The sequence below is a fragment of the Pieris napi genome, chromosome Z (genome assembly GCF_905475465.1).
Source record: "Pieris napi chromosome Z, ilPieNapi1.2, whole genome shotgun sequence".
Classification (NCBI taxonomy): Eukaryota; Metazoa; Arthropoda; class Insecta; order Lepidoptera; family Pieridae; genus Pieris; species Pieris napi.
The window spans coordinates 2693420-2716114 of NC_062259.1; the positions used below are offsets into that span (position 1 = coordinate 2693420).

Here is a 22695-nt window from a genome sequence, read left to right on the forward strand (position 1 = left end):
TGGTCCCCATGACTGGTGTTCTCCTACCGTTTCCCTTGAATAGTTTGCTACTATGTAATATAAAAAAACCTTAGCCACAGCAACGCTTGGCCGGTCTGCTAGTAATATATATATATATTTATACACCGATTTTTTATTAAAGTAAGACAAAGGTAGGATAGGACTACTACTATTGAAACAACAATGACTACAAACGAAAATGAAACGAGAACAAAGAATATTTTTAAATTTATTTTAATTTTAGATAGGACTGGTGAAGTGAAAGAGGAGGAGGATGTCCTCCTCTTCGGGCTACCGCCACACGACGGCCACGTCGGGGTCTTCGTCTACGATCCTCCGCAGCGAGGCCAGGTCGAGTCTCGCGCGGCAGCAGATTTCGTCCTCACAGAGAGCGCCCGTGAATAAGCGCCGGAGGTCGGTGGCCGAACCTCCTGGACCGCCCGGAGTCCCCTGTCCCTCCGAACCCCTCCACAACGGATACCTCTTGATGCAGCGTATGAGCCCGTGCAGCTGCGCGAAGACGACGAGGCGTCGCATGTCGACGTCAGGCGCGACGACCGCCCAGCGCTCACAAACGCCGCGCAGAGGGCTGCCTTGCTGCAGCGAACACAGTATTCGTCCGACGTCCCGTAGAGCCGTCTGCGCACCGCGTGCGAACCGACAGAACGTCACAGAGTATATTGAGATGTGTATTAACGCAATTGGCATCTTAATAATGATGAAGTTAATAACATCCCCTCACCTGTCGGCGCGCGGAAGGGGCGGCGTAGGCCAGACAGGCAGCCTGCAGCTCGGGGTCCCGAAAGAAGCGCGAAAGAGCAGGCGTCGCCCGGTACGTGTTGCTGAACTTGAGAACCGGCACCAACCTCACCTGCGAACGAGTACGACTGACAAAACTGTCTCGGGATACGATTATACGACCGCGCCTCCGTCACTCACTACGCCATAGTAGAGAAGGTTCCGTATGCAGGACTTGACCAGCGTCTTCTCGACGTCGGCATCGGCCGCGATCTTAGACACGTGATTGTAGCCGTCGATGTGAGGCAGCAGCTGAAACGATAACGTTTTACCGTAAGAAAAGTCTAGCCGTAACCGTTGAGGTGAAACGTCGAAACGCACCTGGGCGGTCGTGAGGTCCCAGTCGGCGTCCGGATCCAGGTGCGGCTCGTCGCTGGACGTGGGCGTCGGCGGCGGCGAAGGGGGTGCGGCTCGGAGCACGGGCACGGGCACGTCGTGGTCATGCACCGGTGGGGGAGAAGCGCGCGGCTGACCCACCAGCAGGCGCACCGCTGTGTCACCCTCTGCCGCAGAGGCGGGCTCTTTAGAGAGTTCAGAAAAACCCGACTAGCGATCGCGAGGACGAAACTCACCCGCGAGGGTCGCCCTGTGATACGTATTGAGATCGTGGAACAGGTGAGCAAGCAGCGTGGGAAGTCTGCTTGATCCTTTTGACACGAATCCCGTCTCTTCCTCCATCAAAACCTAGAATTATTACACATATTTTCTGTGTGCAGGAATTATATTAAACCTCACTCAGTGACGGTGGAATGTTGGAACTCAAATGATTGAAAGAATCTGTCAAAAATCTTCTAGGTATTTAAATATTCATCACAATCAATACGCACATAAATAGCAAGCAAACTATACTTTGCAGTTTTGGCAGAGCGAATTGGGTTGCAACATGATTTTTACTTAACATATTCAACCAAACAAACTCTTTAACTACAATATAAATATCAAATTATAATATTAACATTACCAGGTATTCACCAAGTTTCTTAACGACTGGCTCATACTGAACCGTTTTAGACCAGCTGTCGCACACAAAGCACAGATTGAAGATGTACATATTGCGCTCATACCTAGTGTTTTCTATTCTGATCGGATAACCAATGATCTTGTGCCCAAGAGAATTTCTGGAAATCAAATTTTATTATTATCAACAGCTATGGAGCATTTTTCCCATAGTATTAAGTACAATGTGTGTATTCTATTGCACCTAGGAAGAATGGTTACCCACAACACGGGAATGTCGATATGGGGACCAGCGTCTGTTGAATAATGCAACAATAGAAATGGTTAAATTAATAATTAATTTTAATTTAACTTTTTTTTATTTAGGACAGTATGCTTTAATTATAATAGTAACTTGATAAGTTAGAATGTACATCAGAATAAATTTTTGTGTTTAAAGTATAAACTATAAATATGATATGTTGTTAACTCAATATAGTGATTCTGAAGTGACTTCTGCCGTAGAGCTGTCATTATATGGAAATAAACACTACATAGTATAGACAAAGAGGTTGAACAAAACCAACCAAAGTTTAGTATTAATAGATGTTAAATTGAGTTACTGTTTGAATACTTATTACTTACATTGTCATAGTGCACTTTAATATAAATTGTGGTTTTGGAATAATATATGCACTGATGGAATGAAATACATCTTTTGATACATTGTCTTCTGGGAACTAAAACAAAGCATGATACACAAAATCTTAAAAGGAACATGTTATGCTCTATGCCAAATATCTTAGACCAAATATTTCCAAATTCAAACACTTATATTTTTAAAGCAGCCCAATATTGTAATTATGAAATATCAAACATTTATTTACACCATACGCTGGAGTATATGATTACAGAAAGTATTTATATACTTAGATGTGACATGCAAGTAAAAAAATACCTGGCAAACAATTTTTGGACCAGCCACAGGATGAAATTCACTCAAAAATATGCACCGTATGGGGCCAATGCGGCCGCAGCCCTCGTAGTAACGGGTTTCAATCGATTTCGAGGACATTGAGAGTTTTAGAATTGTATTTTTGTAAGTGCAAATTATAGGCAAACCACAGGCAAGTATAAGGAAATCACTTTCAGACCATTTACAGTGTTTTAGCCATTTAAATTCTATTGTTAATTTTTAACTATTGTTAGTCACAGTTAGTGTTAGCCGCTAATCTGTAATTGCTAAATGTTAAACTCATTTATGCCCTAATATGAGAAAAGCCTCTCAAGACTCAAATGATGTAAACTGTAAAGATCTAGTTTTTAACAAGAAATCCAATGTTGCCATTAATGTACCTATATGTTTTAAATAGATAATTATTCGTCGTATTCTGTATTCATTAAAAACTGCAATTAATTACTAAAACCAAAAATTTCAATAATCAAAACAAAAAGATTTTAAATATTTTTATTTATTTATTATTTTCATGTTTTCTATATTGTGACTTTTAATTCGCAATGTATGTGTAAGTTTACATGTAATCCCTTAAATGTTATTCTTATGTTCAGGATAGTTTATGTTAATACAAATGAATTCATTCTTGTCAGGGCATAAAATCTTAATAAATGAATTTATTAATAAATATGTATACAGCGTCGTAAGCTTTCAAGTTCACGCATTAGATAAATATGATTTAGGAGCTGAACTCAAGAGGGCGTAAGATCAAATATACGATCAAATTTTAGCTGAGAGACGCCGCTACATTTTCTATTAAGTACATTAAAATTTACGGAATACGGAAGATAGTAGTTTTGCTTTAAAAAATTAAAAACAATTAAATTTGTTTCCTGCTAGAACAAGAATAGCAAAGAAACCACGCTTATCTACATTACAAATGAAGGTTTATGTTGATAATTGATTTTCTATCGCCATTGTATGCCGAAAATGAGATAATATAATGCCTGTTAGGTACCTACATATTTTGATTGGTAAGGTCCAAATATTCCTAATATTTGGTTGGCAGAAGTTTAATTCTGTTTTTATTAAAGTATCAAAATAAAATATTGTTCAGAAATAACTATTTTTCATACATTAATTATTGTCTTGATTTTTCAAACATTTGATAACAACACAGATCTCAAGGCAATCTCAATAACATGATGTTAGTTTTACCTTTACATTCAATACTAATTCTAATTCTAAATTCAGTTTAAATATTATTCTAATGCTTCTAAAATCAACAATAAATTTTCCAAAGTCACATCCAAGATGATCTAACATCAACTTGACATTACGCACGACATCTATTCACCACAATTTTCACAGAAGTATGTATAACAACCAATGATTAAGTCGAATTCTTAAGGTTAAGGCAAAACTATCTTAAATATTATTATATTTTTTTTCTAACATTTTTTATATATCTATATATACCATTTGTCATTTTAATGTGACCAGATAAAGCTGTCACTTTAAATGACCAAAGGTGTATGGTTGTCACTCAATTTTATGGCTTACATGCAACCATCATCCAAATTAATTAACGACTATCAAGCACATTAATATTTACTACTCGTTCCCCCATGCGCAAAAGTCATATAACGTAAGAGACAAATAGCTATGTGCCCACTCTTATATTTCGAACGGTTCCTAGATTTCTGCTTTACTTCTGTTCGCCTTCGTGTCTATTCCTACCACAGGTGCATAAGATTCGTACCACATACTTATTTTACAAGGTTTTTGGAGGTAGATCAACAATTAAACATCATCTGATGGATTAATATTGTACTTTTCTATACAAACATCCATAGACATTAACATGTGGCGTTGGTCTAGTGGTTTAAGCGAGCAAATCTCAACCCTGAGATCGTGCGTTAAATTCCTGCTGTTCACCGATATATGTATTTCGATTTTATATGCACATTCGCTATAACGGCGAACCAAGAAATTAAACCGGCATGTCTTTTTGCTTTTTACGACAATTCCCCTTCAGATTTTGAGTTCAATGCTGGAGAAACAAAGACTGACTTCAGTAGCATTCAAACAATTCACTTATTCATTAAATATTGAGCTTGACCACATTTTAAAATCATTAAAAATATCAAGATGTCTTTTTACATAATGTAAGCGTATATCTCACTAAACATAAACTAAACCTTAATAATTAAAAGTAACTTGTTCGCGAGTGGGGCCGTTTGCTTAATGCTTTCTTAATGCCACAGTGTGACGTTGTGTGTTGAGTCGTGAGGTCGTGACGGAGCGAACGTCCGATTCGAGTACATACAGTTGAACATCGTAGCCCGTCTTCAAACGGTAAGAACCCAATTGAGCTTATTGATGCCACAGGAAATTGTCCTTATCAATCGTCCGAAAGTCAGTAAACACGTTACAAACGTCGTCTATAAAATATACTGAAATTTTTCATATCCTATACCCTCATTTAGAGTTTCATATGATAACAACAATATACATTTACATTATCTCGTTCAGATAGACAATGTCGAAGAAAAGTGCGCTAGAAGTCGAAGCCGCCGGGCAGAATCCGACTGAAACCACTCCACTAGTCTCTAGAACGGTAAGATTGGTTATTATTTTAAGTTAATTTTTCAATGTCCGTAATTAATTAACCAATTAAAGCACAATTAGGAAACTTAAATGAAGAGAGACGCTAAACCAGTACAAATGTGGCGACTCGTCTCACAGCATACTTTCGTTTATTCGTGTTAATGATCACACGATGTCCCCGAGAAGTTAGATAGCATACCACTAAATTGAACAATAATTGTGTGAAGATTATTAAATTGTTGGGCAATGTTTCGCATCCAATAGTAACCTCAGACATAAAACTCTTAACAACGAGTATATTGAATGGCTATTATTGTTAATTGTTTATCGTAGATGAGAGTCGCGACGAGTGCACGCCAGCCAGGCGTGACAGACTTTAGGTGCGTGTCCAGTGTACATGAAAGTTGAGACTTTTTGTAATCTGCATCGCTAACATGTCGCCGGTTGCGGTCAACCATCTCATATATCTACATCACCTGCCAATACCTTCGATCTCGTCGGTAGCCGAAATGGTGGTACACAAAGTGCCGCTTGTACACAGCAGATAGATCACGGCCGTGTCGACGAAAGAGACGAAAAAATCTTGCGTAAAAGCATTCTTAGTCTTATCCGTGTATTTCTAGATTCATAACTGGTGCTTCTGTTTTATTAAGCTTATAAATCATGAATAAATACCGATGTTTTAATATTATCAGTTTATTAGGAATCCTAATGCATTATTCAATAGCTATGACCAAATCGTCATGTGTCACAAGTTTTTTTCTCTTTTGTATAAACAAAGAGGCATTCTACACGAAATAAGAGACCTTTTGAGTCTTATCCGATAAACGCAACAAAACCTCGATTGTTAAACTTGTTATTGACATCGGAAATTTAAACACACCCACAGGCAAACCACATCAAGACAGAAATAATTATTGAATTCTTTCTAAAATTGAATTGCTATAACGATTAGTTATATCCCTAACAATTTTTTGATGGCAATGGTTATCGACAGGGTGCAGACACGAGCGATGGGGCGGGCGGTCCGAGCAAGGCGGGCGAGTCGAGCGGCCCAGGGCTCTCCGTGCGACAGACGGCCATCCTGGTGGCAGGCGAGATGGCAGGCAGTGGAGTCCTAGCACTTCCACGGGCCCTCGTTAAGACAGGTCGGTACTTCTTTCGTTTCGTATTCTGGCGCCATTCACTGACAAAACTATGAGTTTTTGTATATACTGTGTTGAAAATGTCTTTTCATTACTTGATATTTCATTTATGAATATATATGTTAGGACTACAAAGGCGTGAACAGCTTACTTATCTACAGCACTTCTAAGGAATCGGGTAGGAATCCGAAAACAACCTGTAGATAGCAGCTGGAACTAAAGCGATAAAGATCACCTCGACACTTCCACAATTGAGCGTTTTTCAAGGCAGTTTTTGCCACGCACCACCACTTTGTGGAACCAGCTGCCCACTGAAGTATTTCCGAACCAATTCGACTTAGGGTCCTTCAAGAAAAGAGCGTACCAATTCTTGAAAGGCCGGCAACGCACTCGCGTGCCCTCTGGCATTGCGAGTGTCCATGGGCGGCGGTATCACTTAACATCAGGTGAGACTCCTGCCCGTTTGCCCCCTGTTCTATAAAAAAAAATATGTTTTTACTCATGTACCTACTTCATGTTTGCTCTGCTCAGCGTTTATTTATTTGTGTCTAAGCTAAGCTAAGGCTAAGGCTGGCGAAAAAGGTTCTTCGCATTTAATAACAAATGTATAATATTGCGTTTGGCTACGTATTTATTTCATGTTACTAAAATGTAGAGGAATACGTGTCCCGTTACGATTGATATTTAAGAATACAAGGGAAGTAATAGTTTTACGGAAAGCCTATTAAAGTTATTTCTTAGACAGTAATCTACTTAACGAAGTCTTATCAAGTTTCAACCGACCGCTGTGCTTGCTCGCCGTTCGCAGGTTACAAACGTACTTCCATACCTACATATCATTTACCTGACGTTACACAATTTACCCTACAGTCCAGTATCATATCGTCGCTGTAGAATGATAACCTCGTATGTCCAGAGAACAAAACATTACAGGAAACGAATAAAATGTTTTCGTCAATATTCGTTGAAATATTATTGTGTTTTCATAGTTTTAGATGGTATAAACACTTATTTATTAATAACATAAATAAGTCCTTACTTAATGATTAAACCAGTTAAATGACATAAGAGTCTAAGAATAAAAAATAAATAGTTTTTTGACATACGAGGTTATCATTCTACAGTGACGATATAATTGAAACTTTTTTGAAAAATTCTAGTCGGTACCTACAAATACCCACAACGAACTCCTAGAAGGCGTGTTAAAGTAAGACGTAGAACAGCCTAAATCCTGTTAAATATTACATACTATATGTAACATTAGTTATTTGTATCCAATTTGTTGGAATATCATATTGTAAATCCACATTATTTGATACACTGGTACGGCCTCCCATGTCGCGGTCGCCGACCCGATAGTAGTGTTCACAACTAATAATGACGAAAGAAAGTTTCATTACTTTTATTTTTTATATTCAAATTCAAATTCAAAAATCATTTATTCACGTAGGTAACACATTGTACACTTGTGATTCGTCATTAAAGAAATAAATATTAATGCTTTTAATTTTACATTTACTGCCAGTTCTCAAATCAAGGGCGTAGAACGGAAGAGAAGAACTGGCAATAAACTCTCCGCCACTCTTTTTAATCGCCATGTTTTTTTTTTTTTTTTTTTTACACAACGTTTGTAAGGAGCTGCAACCATTACACCATGTTCCACATGACATTTTAAGTAATTAATAATAATAACATAAATAAAAACATTGAAAACATAAATACTGTTTTTTGGAGCAGTGTTGGCCTAGTGGCTTCAGCGTGCGACTCTCATTCCTGTCGTAGGTTCGATAGCCTGTGCACCAATGGACTTTCTTTCTATGTGCGCATTTAACATTCGGTGCAAGAAAACATCGTGAGGAAACCGGTTTGCCTTAGACCCAAAAAGTCGACGGCGTGCTTCAGGCACAGGAGGCTGATCACCTGCATGCCTATTAGATTAACAAATGATCATGAAACAGATATCTGAGGCCCTGACCTAAAAGGTTTATTTTAAATACTATTTTTATGAATCTGAGAGAAAAACGTCACTGTGGATTGTAGCTCCTATGTTAAAACCGTTTGAAACAACGTTTGAAAGACAGTGAATGTTAGTGAATATTCATATTACTAATACTTTTAAATGCTTTATAGCATGCCCACACGCATTTGTGCATACCAATTACTTTTTACTCCCCTATATTTGATATGATGTTTTGTCTATCGTTATCAATTCTTAATTGCATATACTTTGTTTTTTTTAATGAGTCTTGTTGCTATTACTTTGCATTGTTATTTCCAAGCAGCTCGGTCGACGTCCTTGCGCAAACCCGTAATAATATGTTGAGCCTGCACAGACTGGGAGTTGTCCGTGTAATAAGATTTAATTATTACTTGTGGATCCGGTGCATTGAGGAGTTTAAAATTTCCTAGACAACGTCACCTTAGACGGGGTTTAGTGGCTATAAATAAACCATTTACTACTTTGAAAATATATACGGTCTTGAATACTAGTCTAAAATGTCAGAGTTGCCTATTGATATTGAAATAACTAAATGCAGATAAAGATCCCGCAGAGGTTAAACTGGTTTCCAATCGATTAAGATCTACATAATTTAGTAGCAGTGTCTTCGTTGTTAGCTCATTCTTCTTAGTATTAACCATTGCTTAATTATTATATTGTACATTATAAATCTTCGTGCACGTGCCAAGTAGGTGCCTACAGCGGCCGTAATGAGTTTTAAGTCGACTGCAACCCGTGAATATATTGCGCAATGATTCCGCATTAACTCGACGAAGCCACGGCTGATTTCAACATAATTTTTAATAAATACATTAACATATCTTGGCTATAAAAACTTCTCTGGGCCTACGAGGCGACATGTAGAGTATAACAGAGAAATATAACAACCGTATACGTGTGACGAGGACAGGTAGAGAACCAGTCCGACGAGTTTTAGTTCAAATGAGGTAAATATTTCCGTTCTCCCTTTATTATAATGATACAGTTTTATTCTTCAAACAAATTTGTTTGAAGAATAAAACTGTATCAGTCAGTTTAAAATGATCGGATTTTGTTTTTATTATCATTTAAGATTCGCAGTATATTTACCTAATACATTCGTAGATAGGCGATTTACTAATATTTACGATGTTTTAGACCAAGTTAGTTTCATCGATCAACATAATATCGTGTGAAACAGATCTGTCGCATGCACACCGACATTCTCCACGCTTCAGCTCGCGCAGCTATCTATCTCCCATCTGATCCAAGCCACGTAAACAAGAATATCATAATTAATAAATTGATCTTTCTCTAAGAAATCGTGTGATGAAATTCAGAACTGGCAGCGTTTGACTGATCGCTATAAATATAACTTCTTTACGTAGCTATTTGAGTATTGTTAATTTTTTGGGTACAATTCACACGAGATCTTAATCACTTTAATATGTAGTTTATTTAAAATAGTGGAATTTTCTGTACGCCGTTTCTCTGTTGCATTTATCGTAAACCGGTTTAGTAAGTATTTGTTATCAAGGTTTTAAAATCTTGATAAAAACATAGAAATAAGATTTTGATTTCGTGCAGCCGGCGAAAGTTAATATAAATACACTTCAGTGTTACAATCATAATAAATTGTAATTTTTGCTGAGCAAATGTACCTAATAATGTAATGTTTTGATCTGTGGAGGTTAAACTACAAATGCGAAAGGCTGTAGAGGCATGCGACTTTTTTTTTCATCTTCTTGTTTTTTACTTCAACTGGACTCAACACGTGAACTATTTACAGGATGGGTGGGTGTACCGTTGATAATCGCGATGGCGTTGGCAGCTGCTTTTAGCGGGAAGCGGCTTGGCGACTGCTGGACCATGTTGGAGAACCGCCATCCAGAACTCAGAACCCGAAACCGACACCCGTATGCCATCATCGCCAACGAGGCTTTGGGGCCCATCTGGAGGTAACTGTACCGGAGTTTTCCGTTTTTCAAAAGGCCTACCACGAGGGATCAGGAAATGGAAATTGTCATTGCGTCTCTAAAGGCGAGGATCAGTGGTGTATTGGGAGGGGAACGAGGTGGAACGACGTTCCCTTACCTTTTAGAAGTTAAACTTCTTTAGGCGCATGAGGGTAAATTTTTACGTAAACGTCACGAAGATGTGCAGCGTTTCTGTCGAAGAAATGGGAGAGACCGATTGAGAGAGAGTGAGAAGGGCGAATTACCTTATAGAAATTATATTTTTAAAATTAAAATTTCGTAAAGAGAATTTATGAAATATTAGTTTTTTTTTATATTTTATGCAAAATTATTGAAATCTCGCCGTCGCCGCAATTGCCAAATTGTAATTAAAAATGCCACGTGTTTTTATTTTCGAATTAAATTAATTATATTAATTTTCGACACTTAATATTTTAATGACAATTAAATTCATTAAATTCCTAACATATCTTCCTTTTTCCCCTCGGAAATCTAAAGTTAGTTAATTATTAACAAGATTTAAAAATTAGTTTGCTAAAGGAGTTTCACTTCTGACATATGTACTTTGTACGCACGCACTTTTTTTCAGAACCGGAACGCGTTCCAGTACTTTTTTAGTAGATTTTTTTAAAATTTCAAATGAAAATTACATTTTAAATTATCGAATTTGAAAAACATTAAAAACTAATAGACTATTATCTTGCTTTTTGTGTTTTGTTTCTTTTCCCTTTTCACAAATAAACATGTGTTCTATGTTATCTATTCTACATACTATACTAAACTGTAACTGAAAATAAGACTTATTGCTCCCACTATGCGTTCCCTTACTTCTTATGTTACCAATACATCACTGGCGAGGATACATTTTCTTTGGTCTGAAGTCATTACTAGGTAATCGTGGAAACTGCATAAGACCTATTTCACCCGGAAGTAAGGAAGAGAACGTGAACTATTCTCATGTTTACAGTGTGGTGGTATTCGTGTGCCTTATGGTCACTCAATTCGGCATGTCTGTGGTATACCTTCTGCTGGCGGCTCAGCTTATCGAGCAGATCTTCTTGTCGCTGATGCCCAACGTCACCATTTGCATCTGGTACCTGGTGGTCGGATGTGGTGTGACGCCGTTCCTGCTATTCGGAACACCTAAAGATTTCTCGTAAGTGTTATGTATAGAGCTCGTGGTTAGAGTATGCAATATCGTGTGCCATGGTGGTTTATTATAGAACAGGGGGCTAACGGGCAGAAGGCTCATCTGATAAGTGATACCGCTGCCCATGGACACTCTCAATGCAAGGCTCGCGAGTGCGTTGCCGGCGTTTTAAGGATTGGTATGCTCTTTTTGAAGGACCCTAAGTCGAATTGGTTTAGAAATACTTTAGTGGGCTGGTTCCACATAGCGGTGGTTAGCGGTGGAGTAGTATTGGCATAGTGGCTTCAGCGTGCGACTCTCATACCTGAAGTCGTTGGTTCGATCCCCGTCTGTGCACCAATGGACTTTCTTTCTATGTGCGCATTTAACATTTGCTCGAACGGTGAAGGAAAATATCGTGAGGAAACAGACCCAAAAAGTCGGCGGCGTGTGTCAGGCACTGGAGGCTGATCACCTATTAGATTTAAAAATGATCATGAAACAGATTCAGAAATCTGAGGCAAAGACCTAAAGAGGTTGTAGAGCCACTGATTTATTTATTTTTTATAAAAATTCGTTGCAGCAAATTGGGTCTGGTGGCGTTTGTGACGACAGTCTTGGCGTGTCTGTTCTACTTCATCCAGATGATGAACGACGTGAAGCCGTTCGTCTTCCGATGGGGTATTCATGGTTTCACGGACTTCTTCCTCGCCTTTGGAACTATCATGTTTGCTTTTGGCGGTGCTTCCACCTTCCCCACCATCCAGAACGACATGAACGATCGCTCCAAGTTTAACACTAGTCTCAAGTATAGCTTCTCAGGTATATGTTTCAACCTTACGATTTTTATCTTCAGCAATTAGGTGTAGCAACCAACAGCAGTAGGTGGGTTTTAATAAATTTAAGAAATGTATTAAAGAAAAGCTGTGTAAAAAGGCTTACTATAAAGTTTACGATTATCTAGTTGATAAAAGGGCCTGGGACTTGTGCTAGACAGGCTACTTCTAATTAATTTGCGATATTTGTTTTAAAATAAGTGTTGTTTGATGATTTGCTGTTTTAAAAGAGTACCGAGATTTTTTTTCTCTTTTTCTCTCGACCTACACCCTCTTTGCCGATGAGTAGGGATGTCTACCAATTCAAATTTAATGACGTGGAATAAGGGATATCTGTATCTTATGTTCCATAATAAACATATTTTTTTATTTTAGTTTATTGAAGTGCAGCACAGAGCCTAAAGATATTTGTCCGCAGCCATACTGGTGCTGTACCTGGTGATAGCCATATCGGGGTACGCGGTGTACGGTGAGGCAGTGGCGCCCAATATAGCAGCGTCGCTCTCTGCCACTGCACTGACCTTAGTGGGCAACGTGCTGATGACTCTGCACCTGCTGGCTGCTTTCGTCATCCTCATCAACCCTGTTTGCCAACATGTGGAGGAGGTCGTTTACCGTGTGCCAACAGGTCAGATAAACTCATTATGTACTTATGTATTTACAACCGATTTCTTTTCAGCAAGTGAGATGTGCAATGGCTGCACTTTGAATTGTATAATTTCTTTCTTTAAGCTTAACTATATTGTTATCTAATACTAGCGGACCAGGCAAACGTTTGTTTTGTAATGTATATTATTTCTAGGAAACATTTTTTTATTTCAATAAAAATATTTATCTATAATAATAAAAAATAGGGGTTGATTGTAGAAGAGTGAAAATTAGGGGATGTATGTGTGTTTGTATGCTGTAAAATAAAAAAATATTAATATTATAAAATTAATTTAATATATTTCTCTATATATGTATGTATATAAAATTCTCGTGTCACAATGTTCGTTCCCATACTCCTCTGAAACGGCTCGACTGATTCTTTTAAATTTTCATATTCAGTAAGTCTGAGTCTGAGTCTGATCGGCTCCTATCTATCTTTTAAACCCCTAAGTGTCCACCCCACATTTATTATATTTAAAAAAAAATGTTTTTATTTTTTTGCCTCATACATTCAGGGTCTAATTTTCATCTACCCTCTATGATCAACTCCTATTTTTATTATAGTAGATAGTTATTTTTATTGAACTAAAAAAATGTTTTCCAGAAATAATATACATGGTAAAACATCGTTTGCCGGGTGAGCTAGGTTATTATATGTTTCGTATTCTAACACTTTGTACACTTCTAAACGTCAAAAAGAATGTCGACTCCAATGTACTGAACAAAGTAAATAAGCGTTTGTCATTTACAGAGTCTGTTGGGTACCGTACTCTGGTGCGTCTCTCAGTGATGGCCGGCATCCTGTTCCTGGGTGAGAGTATTCCTCGTTTCTATACGATCCTGGCGCTACTCGGTGGTACTACGCTAGCACTCATCACCTTCGTAGTGCCCTCCTACTGCTACCTCAATTTGCTCGCTAAGGAACCGGCCGGCACCCCTGCAGCTGTGTGAGTATACTTTGCGATCCCAACTCGTATAAGAAGAGTCACAGCCTACGTAACAGCCAGTGGCGTAACAATGGGATGGCAGGGCTGGCAAAATGCCACGGGCCCCCGACCCAAGAGGGCCCCTGCCCAAGAGATATTATGTTCTATAGATGAATGTGAAGTCTGCAATAGGCATCGGGATAGCGTGGGGACTAAAGACCATTCCCTCTCACCTAAGAGAGGAGGCCTATGGCCATTAGTGGGACATATACGTGTTATTGAGTACGCTGAAAATCTCGAAGTTTAACGATGTTTACTGATAGGGCCCCATCAAAATTTGCCACGGGCCCCAGATTGTATAGTTACGCCACTGGTGAGAGCAAACATACAAAGCTCACTTCACCCAGCTCATTTATAGTGGGTAAATAGTTGTTTCCTTTCTAGTGCTTCATCGAACTGGACCAAACTGTTCTGCTGGCAAGTAATAGTTGTTGGAGCTGTTGGGGGCGCCTTTGCAGCTTACAGTGCCTTAAGCGCGATCTTTAGCACCGCACAAGCTGTTCCCTGCTACTTGCGGTAGACGGGTCTTGTGCTATCGGATCGCCTAATAAATTAAGCATAGTTATCGAAGGGTTTATTGCACCACAATTTATAAGTTAGAATCTTCAAACGGCAATATTTGCACACCGGTTTTGTTCTTTGTCGCCAGTCAATTGTTTTTACATTGTATTTGAATATTGGAGAATATACAACGTAATAATTGAGTATAAAATTTTAGACTGATATAATTTGACTTCTGTTGCTTTCACGTTTATAAAATTTACAATTAGTGTTTAATCGTCACTCTAAAGATTTTTACTGCTATATTGAAGTGAGCCTTCGTTTCGTACTATAATTTTATGTAATTATAAGCATTTTTGTAAACGAATTTAAAATAATAATATTGTTAATAATAAGCTTCTGTTAAATATTACTTTAATGCTAGCTTATTTAATTTTCGTAAGGGCATTATTATTAAACTGTCTATTAATATATCGTGTTTAAGTGTGCATGCCTTACAGATATTATTTTTATTTGTGAATAAATTTCTACTTGTTTTTGAATAAAACAAATAGTAATTACAAGTAATAAAATTTTGGTTTGGTTGTTGTGTTTTATTTATAAAGCCAAATATTTGTTTGGAATTAGAAATTTGAATAAAAACTGTTTTTGTTATGGGCCACTCGCGTCTGCTTTGCACAACACAAGACTATGTTTCACAGGAATACCAAACGAAATAATAGTATGAGAAAGTCGTAAAACCAAATCTTTATTATAGACGTTTTATTGCTGCAACAACAGGCGATGAAAATTGTTTATAATTATATAAAAACAAGCTTATGTCAACAAAATTAAATGAATATTTGAGCGAACTATTTCGGAACTGCACAATTGCCAATATGGCGTCGGCGTCGTTTCTTACGCTAGGGTCTCAATTGAGTGCGGCGGCCCCGGAGATGATTTCAATAAGTTCCCTTGTGATGACGGCCTGTCGGGTGCGATTAAACAGCAGTGTCAGTTTCCGGATCATCTCATCGGCGTTCTTAGTGGCGTTATCCATGGCCGCCATCCGCGCGGACTGTTCCGAAGCAGCACCTTGCTTCAGAGCGTAATAAAGCAGCGCCGCCAACGTCCATTCCGCGTAACTCTCTAACTGGTCTTCCTCGACCTCATCAAAGGCTGATATGTTCGGAGCGTTCTGTAATCATAATTGCCCTACGGTCCTTTGCGATAATTTGTATTTATGTGAAACGCCTACCTAGAATATAAGGCAAAGTGGCTATTTCAAAAGTTTTTGTTTTTATGTTGAATGGGCCAAGTTTACATTATGGTCCTAATAAATAATTTATTTAATACATTGTAGCATTTATTGAGGTTATTTTTTTGTTATGCAGCTGCTTTTCAGCTCGACTTCCATTGATGATCGCCTATTAAATAGTCAGTAGCGCTGGTCCCTCTCAGCCTCTGCATTGCTCAGTGTTTAAGAACAGGCGCAAAATAATTTAGTTTTGTTCAAAATTGAAATAATCTCGTCTTTACATTTTAGTATATCTTCTCAATCCCTTCACAATGGGTAATGATGGCCCATCAAATGATCGATGGACGATCGCCACCATGATCGGGCAACTCTCTATCGTGAACGTTCATTTACTGACTGTCTACTGTCCTGTCAACCGCTGTGTGAGTTCGAAAAGTGGGTTACAGAATCGCAGGGCTGTTGTTATATCACGTCTATCGAAAGTTGTTTTAAATACAGATTTAAGATGAGTATTAGTAAGATAATGGAAAAAAATATTATTTCAAAATCTACAGAATTCGATCTATTACGTATGTTTATACATATTTAAAATATGTTGAAACAACATGTCTATACTGTACCCGAGATAACTACGTACTGAGTATTCGTCGATTGTGTGGACGCGCATGCCATCATGGGCAATCATTCCTTTGATGTACAGACACAATAGCGATTAGATATTTATGCCCTCTAACGTAATTGCCTTTAGTCGAAAGGATTGTCCAATAAGTATTCCACCAGGATAACAGAAAGAACCACGTCTAGGCTATAATCTAGAATCATAATGGTATTTAGCTTAGTACCTCAATGCGAAACTTGTTGAAGAAGGGCACGATTGTTAACTCGTACTTGACGGGACTGAAGTACTTGTTATAGTAGACTTCTCCTATGTCGTAGCCGTATCTTGATTCAGCGATGGCTGCGGCTATCACCGACGCGTCTGCGAACACCGGCGCTATGCGCCCGATCTGCCCACATGCCCTTCATTATACTAACTAAAAACTAACTAATTAAAACGACAAAATGCACAAGACACGACGAAAGTGACCTTATAAGTTGATGATCTTTCAGAAGGTGCAATTAAACTAATTTAGTTCTAAGCTACAACAATTCTGTAATGCGTTGACACGGAACCAGATGGGCAGTGGTGTAACAATAGGGTGGCGAGACTAGAGATAGTGCCCAAGAGATATGTTCTATGGATGAATGTGAAGTCTCCAATACGCATTGGGCTAGCGTGGGGACTACAGACCATTCCCTCTCGCCTAAGAGAGGAGGCCTATGGTCATTAGTGGGACATATGCGGGTAATTCAGTGCGCTGAAAATCTCGAAGTGTATTAAAATTAAACTGAGTACAACGTGACGATTTCTACTGATAGGGCCCTAAAAGCATTTGCCACGGGCCCAAATGCAGACGCTACTGCAGATGGGATGAGACTTACTTCTTTAACGTTGATGAGCATGTTATCACCATAGGTCCTACGTAGAACTCCTCGGGACTTATCACCTACACAGACCAATTTGTGCGAGGCACTTTCCGCTTTGCGTTCCGTCAACTCCCGCCTGATGCGCCGCGCCACTCCACTGTGCACGCCGCCGCAGAGACCTAAGTCACACGACACCTCCATTACTTCCTGTTTACCCAACTGCAGAATAACTGCGATCCAGCCCAGAAGAAATATATAGGTGATTAAACTCAAAAAAAATTACAATCTAAATATGTATGTTTTCATGCGCGCAGTGCCATTGTTCTCCCTCGTAAGTGTTTTAATTTCGATGCGTTATAGATTTTGTATAATTTATGTGATGTGGAATAAATTGTGAAGGCAGTGAGTAGTGGTAAAAGTAGATCAAACAAATAACGAACTTGAAGTTGCTAAGTGGTCCTCTTAGTTTGAAGTATTCGATGGTTGATATAGGTATAATCACGACTAATCTGACATCTTATAAATGGTCCATGTGAAATGTATAATTATAATGACCTACATCTCAAAACCTTCATTATTAACTGAGGAAAGTTGTTGCTATTACTTTTGGTAGGCGTTAACTTTTACCCATTAAAATCGATTCATTGTAATAAAATAAATCGAATGTTTTCCGTATTTTTCGTATCCTTTAGATGTACAGTCATGGTACTGACAACATATTTCAACTTTTGATGATCCAGACGACACTTTTATCGTTCTTAACCCTAGAAAGATAATCATATTTTGTAATACGGAAAAGATAATCATGCGTAAAATTTACGCAAGAATTTGAATTAGTTGTAGGTCTAGGTTTAATAGTTTATTTTAATGAATTGTATGTTATTATATATACACATATATTAGAATAATTAATACTGCAGATAATTTTTTAAACTCCTTTATTTTTACTTAAAAAAAAGAAAACTTTAAACGTGGTCCGCTACTTCACTGTCGGTGTCCTCACACGGAAGCTCGTCATCACTTTGCATAAGAGCGGCCAGGATTTCGTGTTCGTTTAAATTGATACTCCCCATTGTGATATATATTTGCCTCAATATCTTTAAAAATGAAATTATAATATTAGTTATGATATGAAGTATTAAAAGTTACGAATCACAATAAAACTGTCATATAAGCCAAAATCATAAAAGTCACGATAAAGATAATCATGCGTAATTTTGACTCACGCGGTCGTTATATTTCAAAATCGGTGGCACTTACCTTATTGACACTTACGTCACGCGGCAGCTCCCAACGACGAATGAGATGTCCTAAACGCACAGCTATGGATTCGCGCTAATTAGAAAGATAGAGCAATTATTCGAAAACGCATGCGTAAATTTTACGCAGACTATCTTTCCAGGGTTAATAACCGGTTTACAATAATTTACCAAAAAACATTAAAGATCTTCCTACTCGAATTTTAAAAATCAAATTAATGTAGGTACTACTTTTGTAAAATATTTATTATTCAATAAATGATTATTTGCGTGAAACACTATAGTTAATATTAATTTCATAACGTATGTATGATACAAATAATATGAGAATTGACTAATTCATATGACTAATAATATAAAACGTAAAAGACAAATTGGCACGCATTATGTGTGGCAGAATATGCGAACTTACGATTGTACCTTACACATTTTTGTACCATATTCTTGCAATCAATAATTATAAATAAAACTCAGGCTTATCTCATATGTTGTTAAGAAACACATGCAGAGCATAGACCTTGCCTTATATAGAAGTTATAAAAAATAAAAGACCGCCATTCATTAAGTGGTAGATAAAAATATTATTATCAGATACATCGATTATGGCACGGCATTACCTAACCAACCGCAACCTCTGACCTTATGATTATAACAAGAATCATAGCGCTTCAATTATTATTAATTTGATAAATTTATTCGCACATGCAAAAACGGTTATGATGAAAATTCTCGCGAATGTTACACCAGCCTACGGGTTTTCATTTCTGCTTGAATATATAATATATAAAATTCTCATGTCGCGGTGTTTGTGGTTAAACTCCTCCGAAACGGCTCGACCGATTCTCATGAAATTTTGTGTGCATATTGGTTATGTCTGAGAATCGGACAACATCTATTTTTCATCCCTCTAAATGTTAAGTCCACCACTAAATATTTTTTTTTTTAGATATTTTTTTCTGTTTTTATGATACAGCATTAAAAAATACATACAACCCCTAACTTTCACCCCTCTACGTTCAACCCCTATTTTTTTATTATAAATGATATACATGGCAAAACGACGTTTGCCCGGTCAGCTAGTACAATTATATAATTACAATCATCGGATTACAATTATTAAGTTCACTGTAATTATTTTCGTCGTTATAAGTATATTACCTATACGATCGCGGCATAAGATGCACATTATACAACTTCTCTATAATGTTCTTTTTAATCCTAAAACTCCTAGTTACTTAAGCAAAATTGTATGTTCCTCTCTGGGGAGCGTTCAAGTATTACGTAACGAATTTTGGGGGGGAGGGGGTCCTTTTGTAAAACGTTACGGTGCGGGGCGGGGATAGAATTACGCGTAATTGTTAATATTATTTTCGTCTTTACAGTACTTTACACCACATAATGGTAACTTTTAGGTACAAACAGGTGGTCACGAAACGTTTTACTATTGGGTACAGAAAAAAGTTACGGCGCGTTATGGGGGGGGTTCAAGAATCTCCAAAAATTGCGTGACGTAATAATTGAACGCTCCCCTGGCGGTAGTTTTGACTTGCGTTCTTTAGACAATCTTCCTCCTTAGAATTCCCTACCAATTGATCTTAGACGAGCTCAGTCCTTAAATTTATTTAAAGAGCTTCTTTTTGATCATTTTCTTTCTGCCTCGTAATTAGCTCTGCTTATATGTATTGATTATTGTGACTCTGTTAACCTTTTGATTGTATTTTAAATTTTTGTTTCTTCATATTTTTATTTATTATTATTGTTATTTTTTCTTTAGATTTTACTTTAGTTATAGTAAACGTGTTATTTTGAGTATTTTTTGTTAATAATTTTTGCATTACGTTTCTTTTTCATTGTTCCACTTTAGGGTTGGAAGAAATCGCTTGTTAGCGATAAGGCCGCCCGTTGCCTTGTGCGTTGCGTGACTTTTGTAACCTGCTGTTTTATTTTTGTTAGGTGTATGTTTTTGATTAAGGTAATAAAGTATAAATATATTATAATATTATATCGCAGTAGTATTGGGTCGCTCCAGTCCAATGAATCTCAGTAGGTAAGGCCGAAAGGTTCAGTGGAACGCGTCCCATATAAGTCGGCATTGACCTCATCATTTTATCAAAATAAAACGTCAAAAGGCTGATTGCAAATACCACACGAGTATATCGACGGAGACGACTTGAAACGACGTGTATCATACACACACACACATAAATTTGGGATATGATAGATTAGACTTAAGTTCTTTGGAAGCAGCGGCGCGGTAACCAACCTCGATCCGACGTCATGGCGACGTAGACTCTTTTTGTCTTTTTATCATCCTCGGGCTTGACGACCTCCGGTTCAGGCTTAGCATCGGCAGCTGGTTTCTTGTCTACGGGACCCTTCACCAAGTGGCTCGACTCGTAAAACTTGCGGGGCCCGTAGCCGAAAGGACGAGCTGCTTGGAGCTCACGCTCTGCTTTTGTAAACCTAGACGATATTAAACAGTTGTATCAACATAGAACACAATACAACTCACAAAGGATATCTACTCTCAGTGCCAACGCTTTTTATTATGGTTCTTCACAAGATAATTAAATATAAGAAGACCACAGGATAGTGGCCTAATGTATATAGCAGAGGTCCAGCCTTGCGATTCTGTAACTCACTTTTCGAACTCACACAGTAATTTTATGATTTGGCATTCTTATAAGGAGCTTGTAGTTTGTTTATCAGAATGCCAAATCGTAAAATGACTGCTCCACGACTGATTTGAGCGCGACCGCCGTTGCGAAAACCGCTGTGAGAGTTCGAAAAGTGAGTTACAGAATCGCAAGGCAGGTCGGAGCCTATACTAAATGTTCTAGTTAGTTAGTGTTAATTTAATGGCATACTTGCTTGCGGAGACCATCTTCATGGTTTTGGTGATTTTTTGAATGTTTTTAATTGACTTCAGTCGCAAAGACACCTGCTTTAGTTGGACCATTTTATTCTTAAATTAGTGTTACCTGACAGGACCATTACGTTCACTGTCAAATATGTTTATTCACTGTCAAATTTTTCAAACTAAAAAAAAATTGTTACCCGTATTAAAAAAGGTTATAGGAATCTCTTCTTGTTTTTTATGTAGATAACTAGCTGTTTTCCGCAGTGTCTGATATTTGCCTATTCTGCTAAGACAGTGAGGGAAATTTTGTTCAAATTAAATACTTCATTTAAAGAGACTCACTATAACCTTTTTTTTATAAATAAAAAGAAAATTAAAGTAAATTTCAAAAATTTTGTCCCTGTGGCAGTGTACCTTTAACGCTGGGAGCGTTTCCTCGCTGTATTGAGATACTTATTCGTTGATCGAGGAAACCACCAGCTCTGGGGTCACCGGTACTATCTACCAGGCGCCAACTTAAATCTTTAATTAGCCCCTGTTCACTTGAACTTGAACTTTGAACTTTGGAGTAAAGAGTCTTTACTCCAAAGAGAACAAAATCGAAGTTGGAGGAAAGACTTATATTAGAGCCGTTGCTATATTCCGCCTTCTTTGCGGCCGCCCCAGTAATTTTGTTTGTCCGAGGGAGGTGTCCACACATGTAGCATCCGATACCAAAGCCCGTCCCATCTTCCAAGGGATTAACGACATCCCATCCGGCCGCTTGTCATCGTCTCTTGCGATGCCTGTTAGCTCCAAAATTGCTGGAACATTGATGATGGCAAGAGAGCGGCGTGTAATGTCATTGAGCGCGGCGTGGCGAGAAAAACGACATGCACTCTTTTGGTAATGTAGGCGATGGTGTTCAAGGCTACTTACTTCAAAGCCTCAGGGACACTTATGAGGAGTACATATGGGCACTCCTAAGCGGAAGCTGATGGGAATGCGAAGTGATTCAGGGTCCCAGTGTTTGGCGAAGGATAAGCATAGGCTTCGCGCATCCAAACCTTTTTTTTTTTTTTTTATAGAACGGGGGGCAAACGGGCAGGAGGCTCACCTGATGTTAAGTGATACCGCCGCCCATGGACACTCTCAATGCCAGAGGGCTTTCGAGTGCGTTGCCGGCCTTTTAAGAATTGGTACGCTCTTTTCTTGAAGGACCCTAAGTCAAATTGGTTCGGAAATACTTCAGTGGGCAGCTGGTTCCACATAGTGGTGGTGCGCGGCAGAAACTGCCTTGAAAAACACTCAGTTGTGGAACGGCGGACGTCGAGGTGATACGGGTGGAATTTCGTATTCTGTCTCGACGTCCGATGAAGAAATTCAGCTGCA

At 38.2% G+C, this 22695-nt stretch overlaps 3 protein-coding genes and 1 long non-coding RNA gene across 5 annotated transcripts; 1 reads left to right on the top strand and 3 right to left on the bottom strand.

Moving 5' to 3' along the window:
- Positions 1 to 213: 213 nt before the first annotated feature.
- LOC125062758 (GATOR complex protein NPRL2-like) lies at positions 214 to 3068 on the bottom strand. Its single transcript, XM_047668879.1, has 8 exons — positions 2693 to 3068; positions 2380 to 2474; positions 1760 to 1916; positions 1371 to 1482; positions 1120 to 1301; positions 940 to 1050; positions 743 to 871; positions 214 to 639 (listed from the first exon to the last, which is right to left on the bottom strand). The coding sequence occupies exons 1-8, from the start codon at positions 2807 to 2809 to the stop codon at positions 292 to 294; spliced, it is 1251 nt and encodes a 416-aa protein (XP_047524835.1). The 5' UTR covers positions 2810 to 3068; the 3' UTR covers positions 214 to 291.
- Positions 3069 to 4910: 1842 nt separating this feature from the next.
- LOC125062622 (amino acid transporter AVT1D-like) lies at positions 4911 to 15085 on the top strand. Of its 2 annotated transcripts, none has more exons than XM_047668662.1 (9): positions 4911 to 5047; positions 5225 to 5309; positions 6297 to 6447; positions 10212 to 10380; positions 11366 to 11554; positions 12111 to 12349; positions 12782 to 12991; positions 13766 to 13961; positions 14385 to 15085. In XM_047668662.1, exons 2-9 carry the CDS (start codon positions 5232 to 5234, stop codon positions 14518 to 14520), a joined length of 1368 nt encoding a protein of 455 aa, XP_047524618.1. In that variant the 5' UTR covers positions 4911 to 5047; positions 5225 to 5231; the 3' UTR covers positions 14521 to 15085. The 2 variants fall into 2 exon arrangements, with proteins under 2 accessions (XP_047524618.1, XP_047524619.1); XM_047668663.1 differs by having other exon boundaries at positions 4914 to 5047; positions 5229 to 5309.
- A 145-nt stretch (positions 15086 to 15230) lies between these two features.
- LOC125062624 (ATP synthase subunit gamma, mitochondrial-like) lies at positions 15231 to 21655 on the bottom strand. The gene is made up of 5 exons (XM_047668665.1): positions 21332 to 21655; positions 20728 to 20927; positions 17221 to 17384; positions 16581 to 16745; positions 15231 to 15678 (listed from the first exon to the last, which is right to left on the bottom strand). The coding sequence occupies exons 1-5, from the start codon at positions 21421 to 21423 to the stop codon at positions 15412 to 15414; spliced, it is 888 nt and encodes a 295-aa protein (XP_047524621.1). The 5' UTR covers positions 21424 to 21655; the 3' UTR covers positions 15231 to 15411.
- LOC125062627 lies at positions 17963 to 18613 on the bottom strand. Its single transcript, XR_007119301.1, has 2 exons — positions 18466 to 18613; positions 17963 to 18302 (listed from the first exon to the last, which is right to left on the bottom strand). It is a non-coding gene; the product is annotated as an uncharacterized LOC125062627 (long non-coding RNA).
- Positions 21656 to 22695: the final 1040 nt, after the last annotated feature.

What these genes read in the sequence shown, in the direction of transcription:
- LOC125062622 (XM_047668662.1), top strand. Translation starts at nt 5,232, where the DNA reads ATGTCGAAGAAAAGTGCGCTAGAAGTCGAAGCCGCCGGGCAGAATCCG. An exon ending in CGTTTACCGTGTGCCAACAG is followed by an intron (nt 12,992 to 13,765) that starts GTCAGATAAACT and finishes TGTCATTTACAG; the next exon opens with AGTCTGTTGGGTACCGTACT. An exon ending in GCCGGCACCCCTGCAGCTGT is followed by an intron (nt 13,962 to 14,384) that starts GTGAGTATACTT and finishes TTTCCTTTCTAG; the next exon opens with TGCTTCATCGAACTGGACCA.
- LOC125062758 (XM_047668879.1), bottom strand. Translation starts at nt 2,809, where the DNA reads ATGTCCTCGAAATCGATTGAAACCCGTTACTACGAGGGCTGCGGCCGC. An exon ending in AGAAACTTGGTGAATACCTG is followed by an intron (nt 1,483 to 1,759) that starts GTAATGTTAATA and finishes TAATAATTCTAG; the next exon opens with GTTTTGATGGAGGAAGAGAC. An exon ending in CCCCTTCCGCGCGCCGACAG is followed by an intron (nt 640 to 742) that starts GTGAGGGGATGT and finishes CGCGGTGCGCAG; the next exon opens with ACGGCTCTACGGGACGTCGG.
- LOC125062624 (XM_047668665.1), bottom strand. Translation starts at nt 21,423, where the DNA reads ATGGTCCAACTAAAGCAGGTGTCTTTGCGACTGAAGTCAATTAAAAAC. An exon ending in TGCTCATCAACGTTAAAGAA is followed by an intron (nt 16,746 to 17,220) that starts GTAAGTCTCATC and finishes GCATGTGGGCAG; the next exon opens with ATCGGGCGCATAGCGCCGGT. An exon ending in TCAACAAGTTTCGCATTGAG is followed by an intron (nt 15,679 to 16,580) that starts GTACTAAGCTAA and finishes TTATGATTACAG; the next exon opens with AACGCTCCGAACATATCAGC.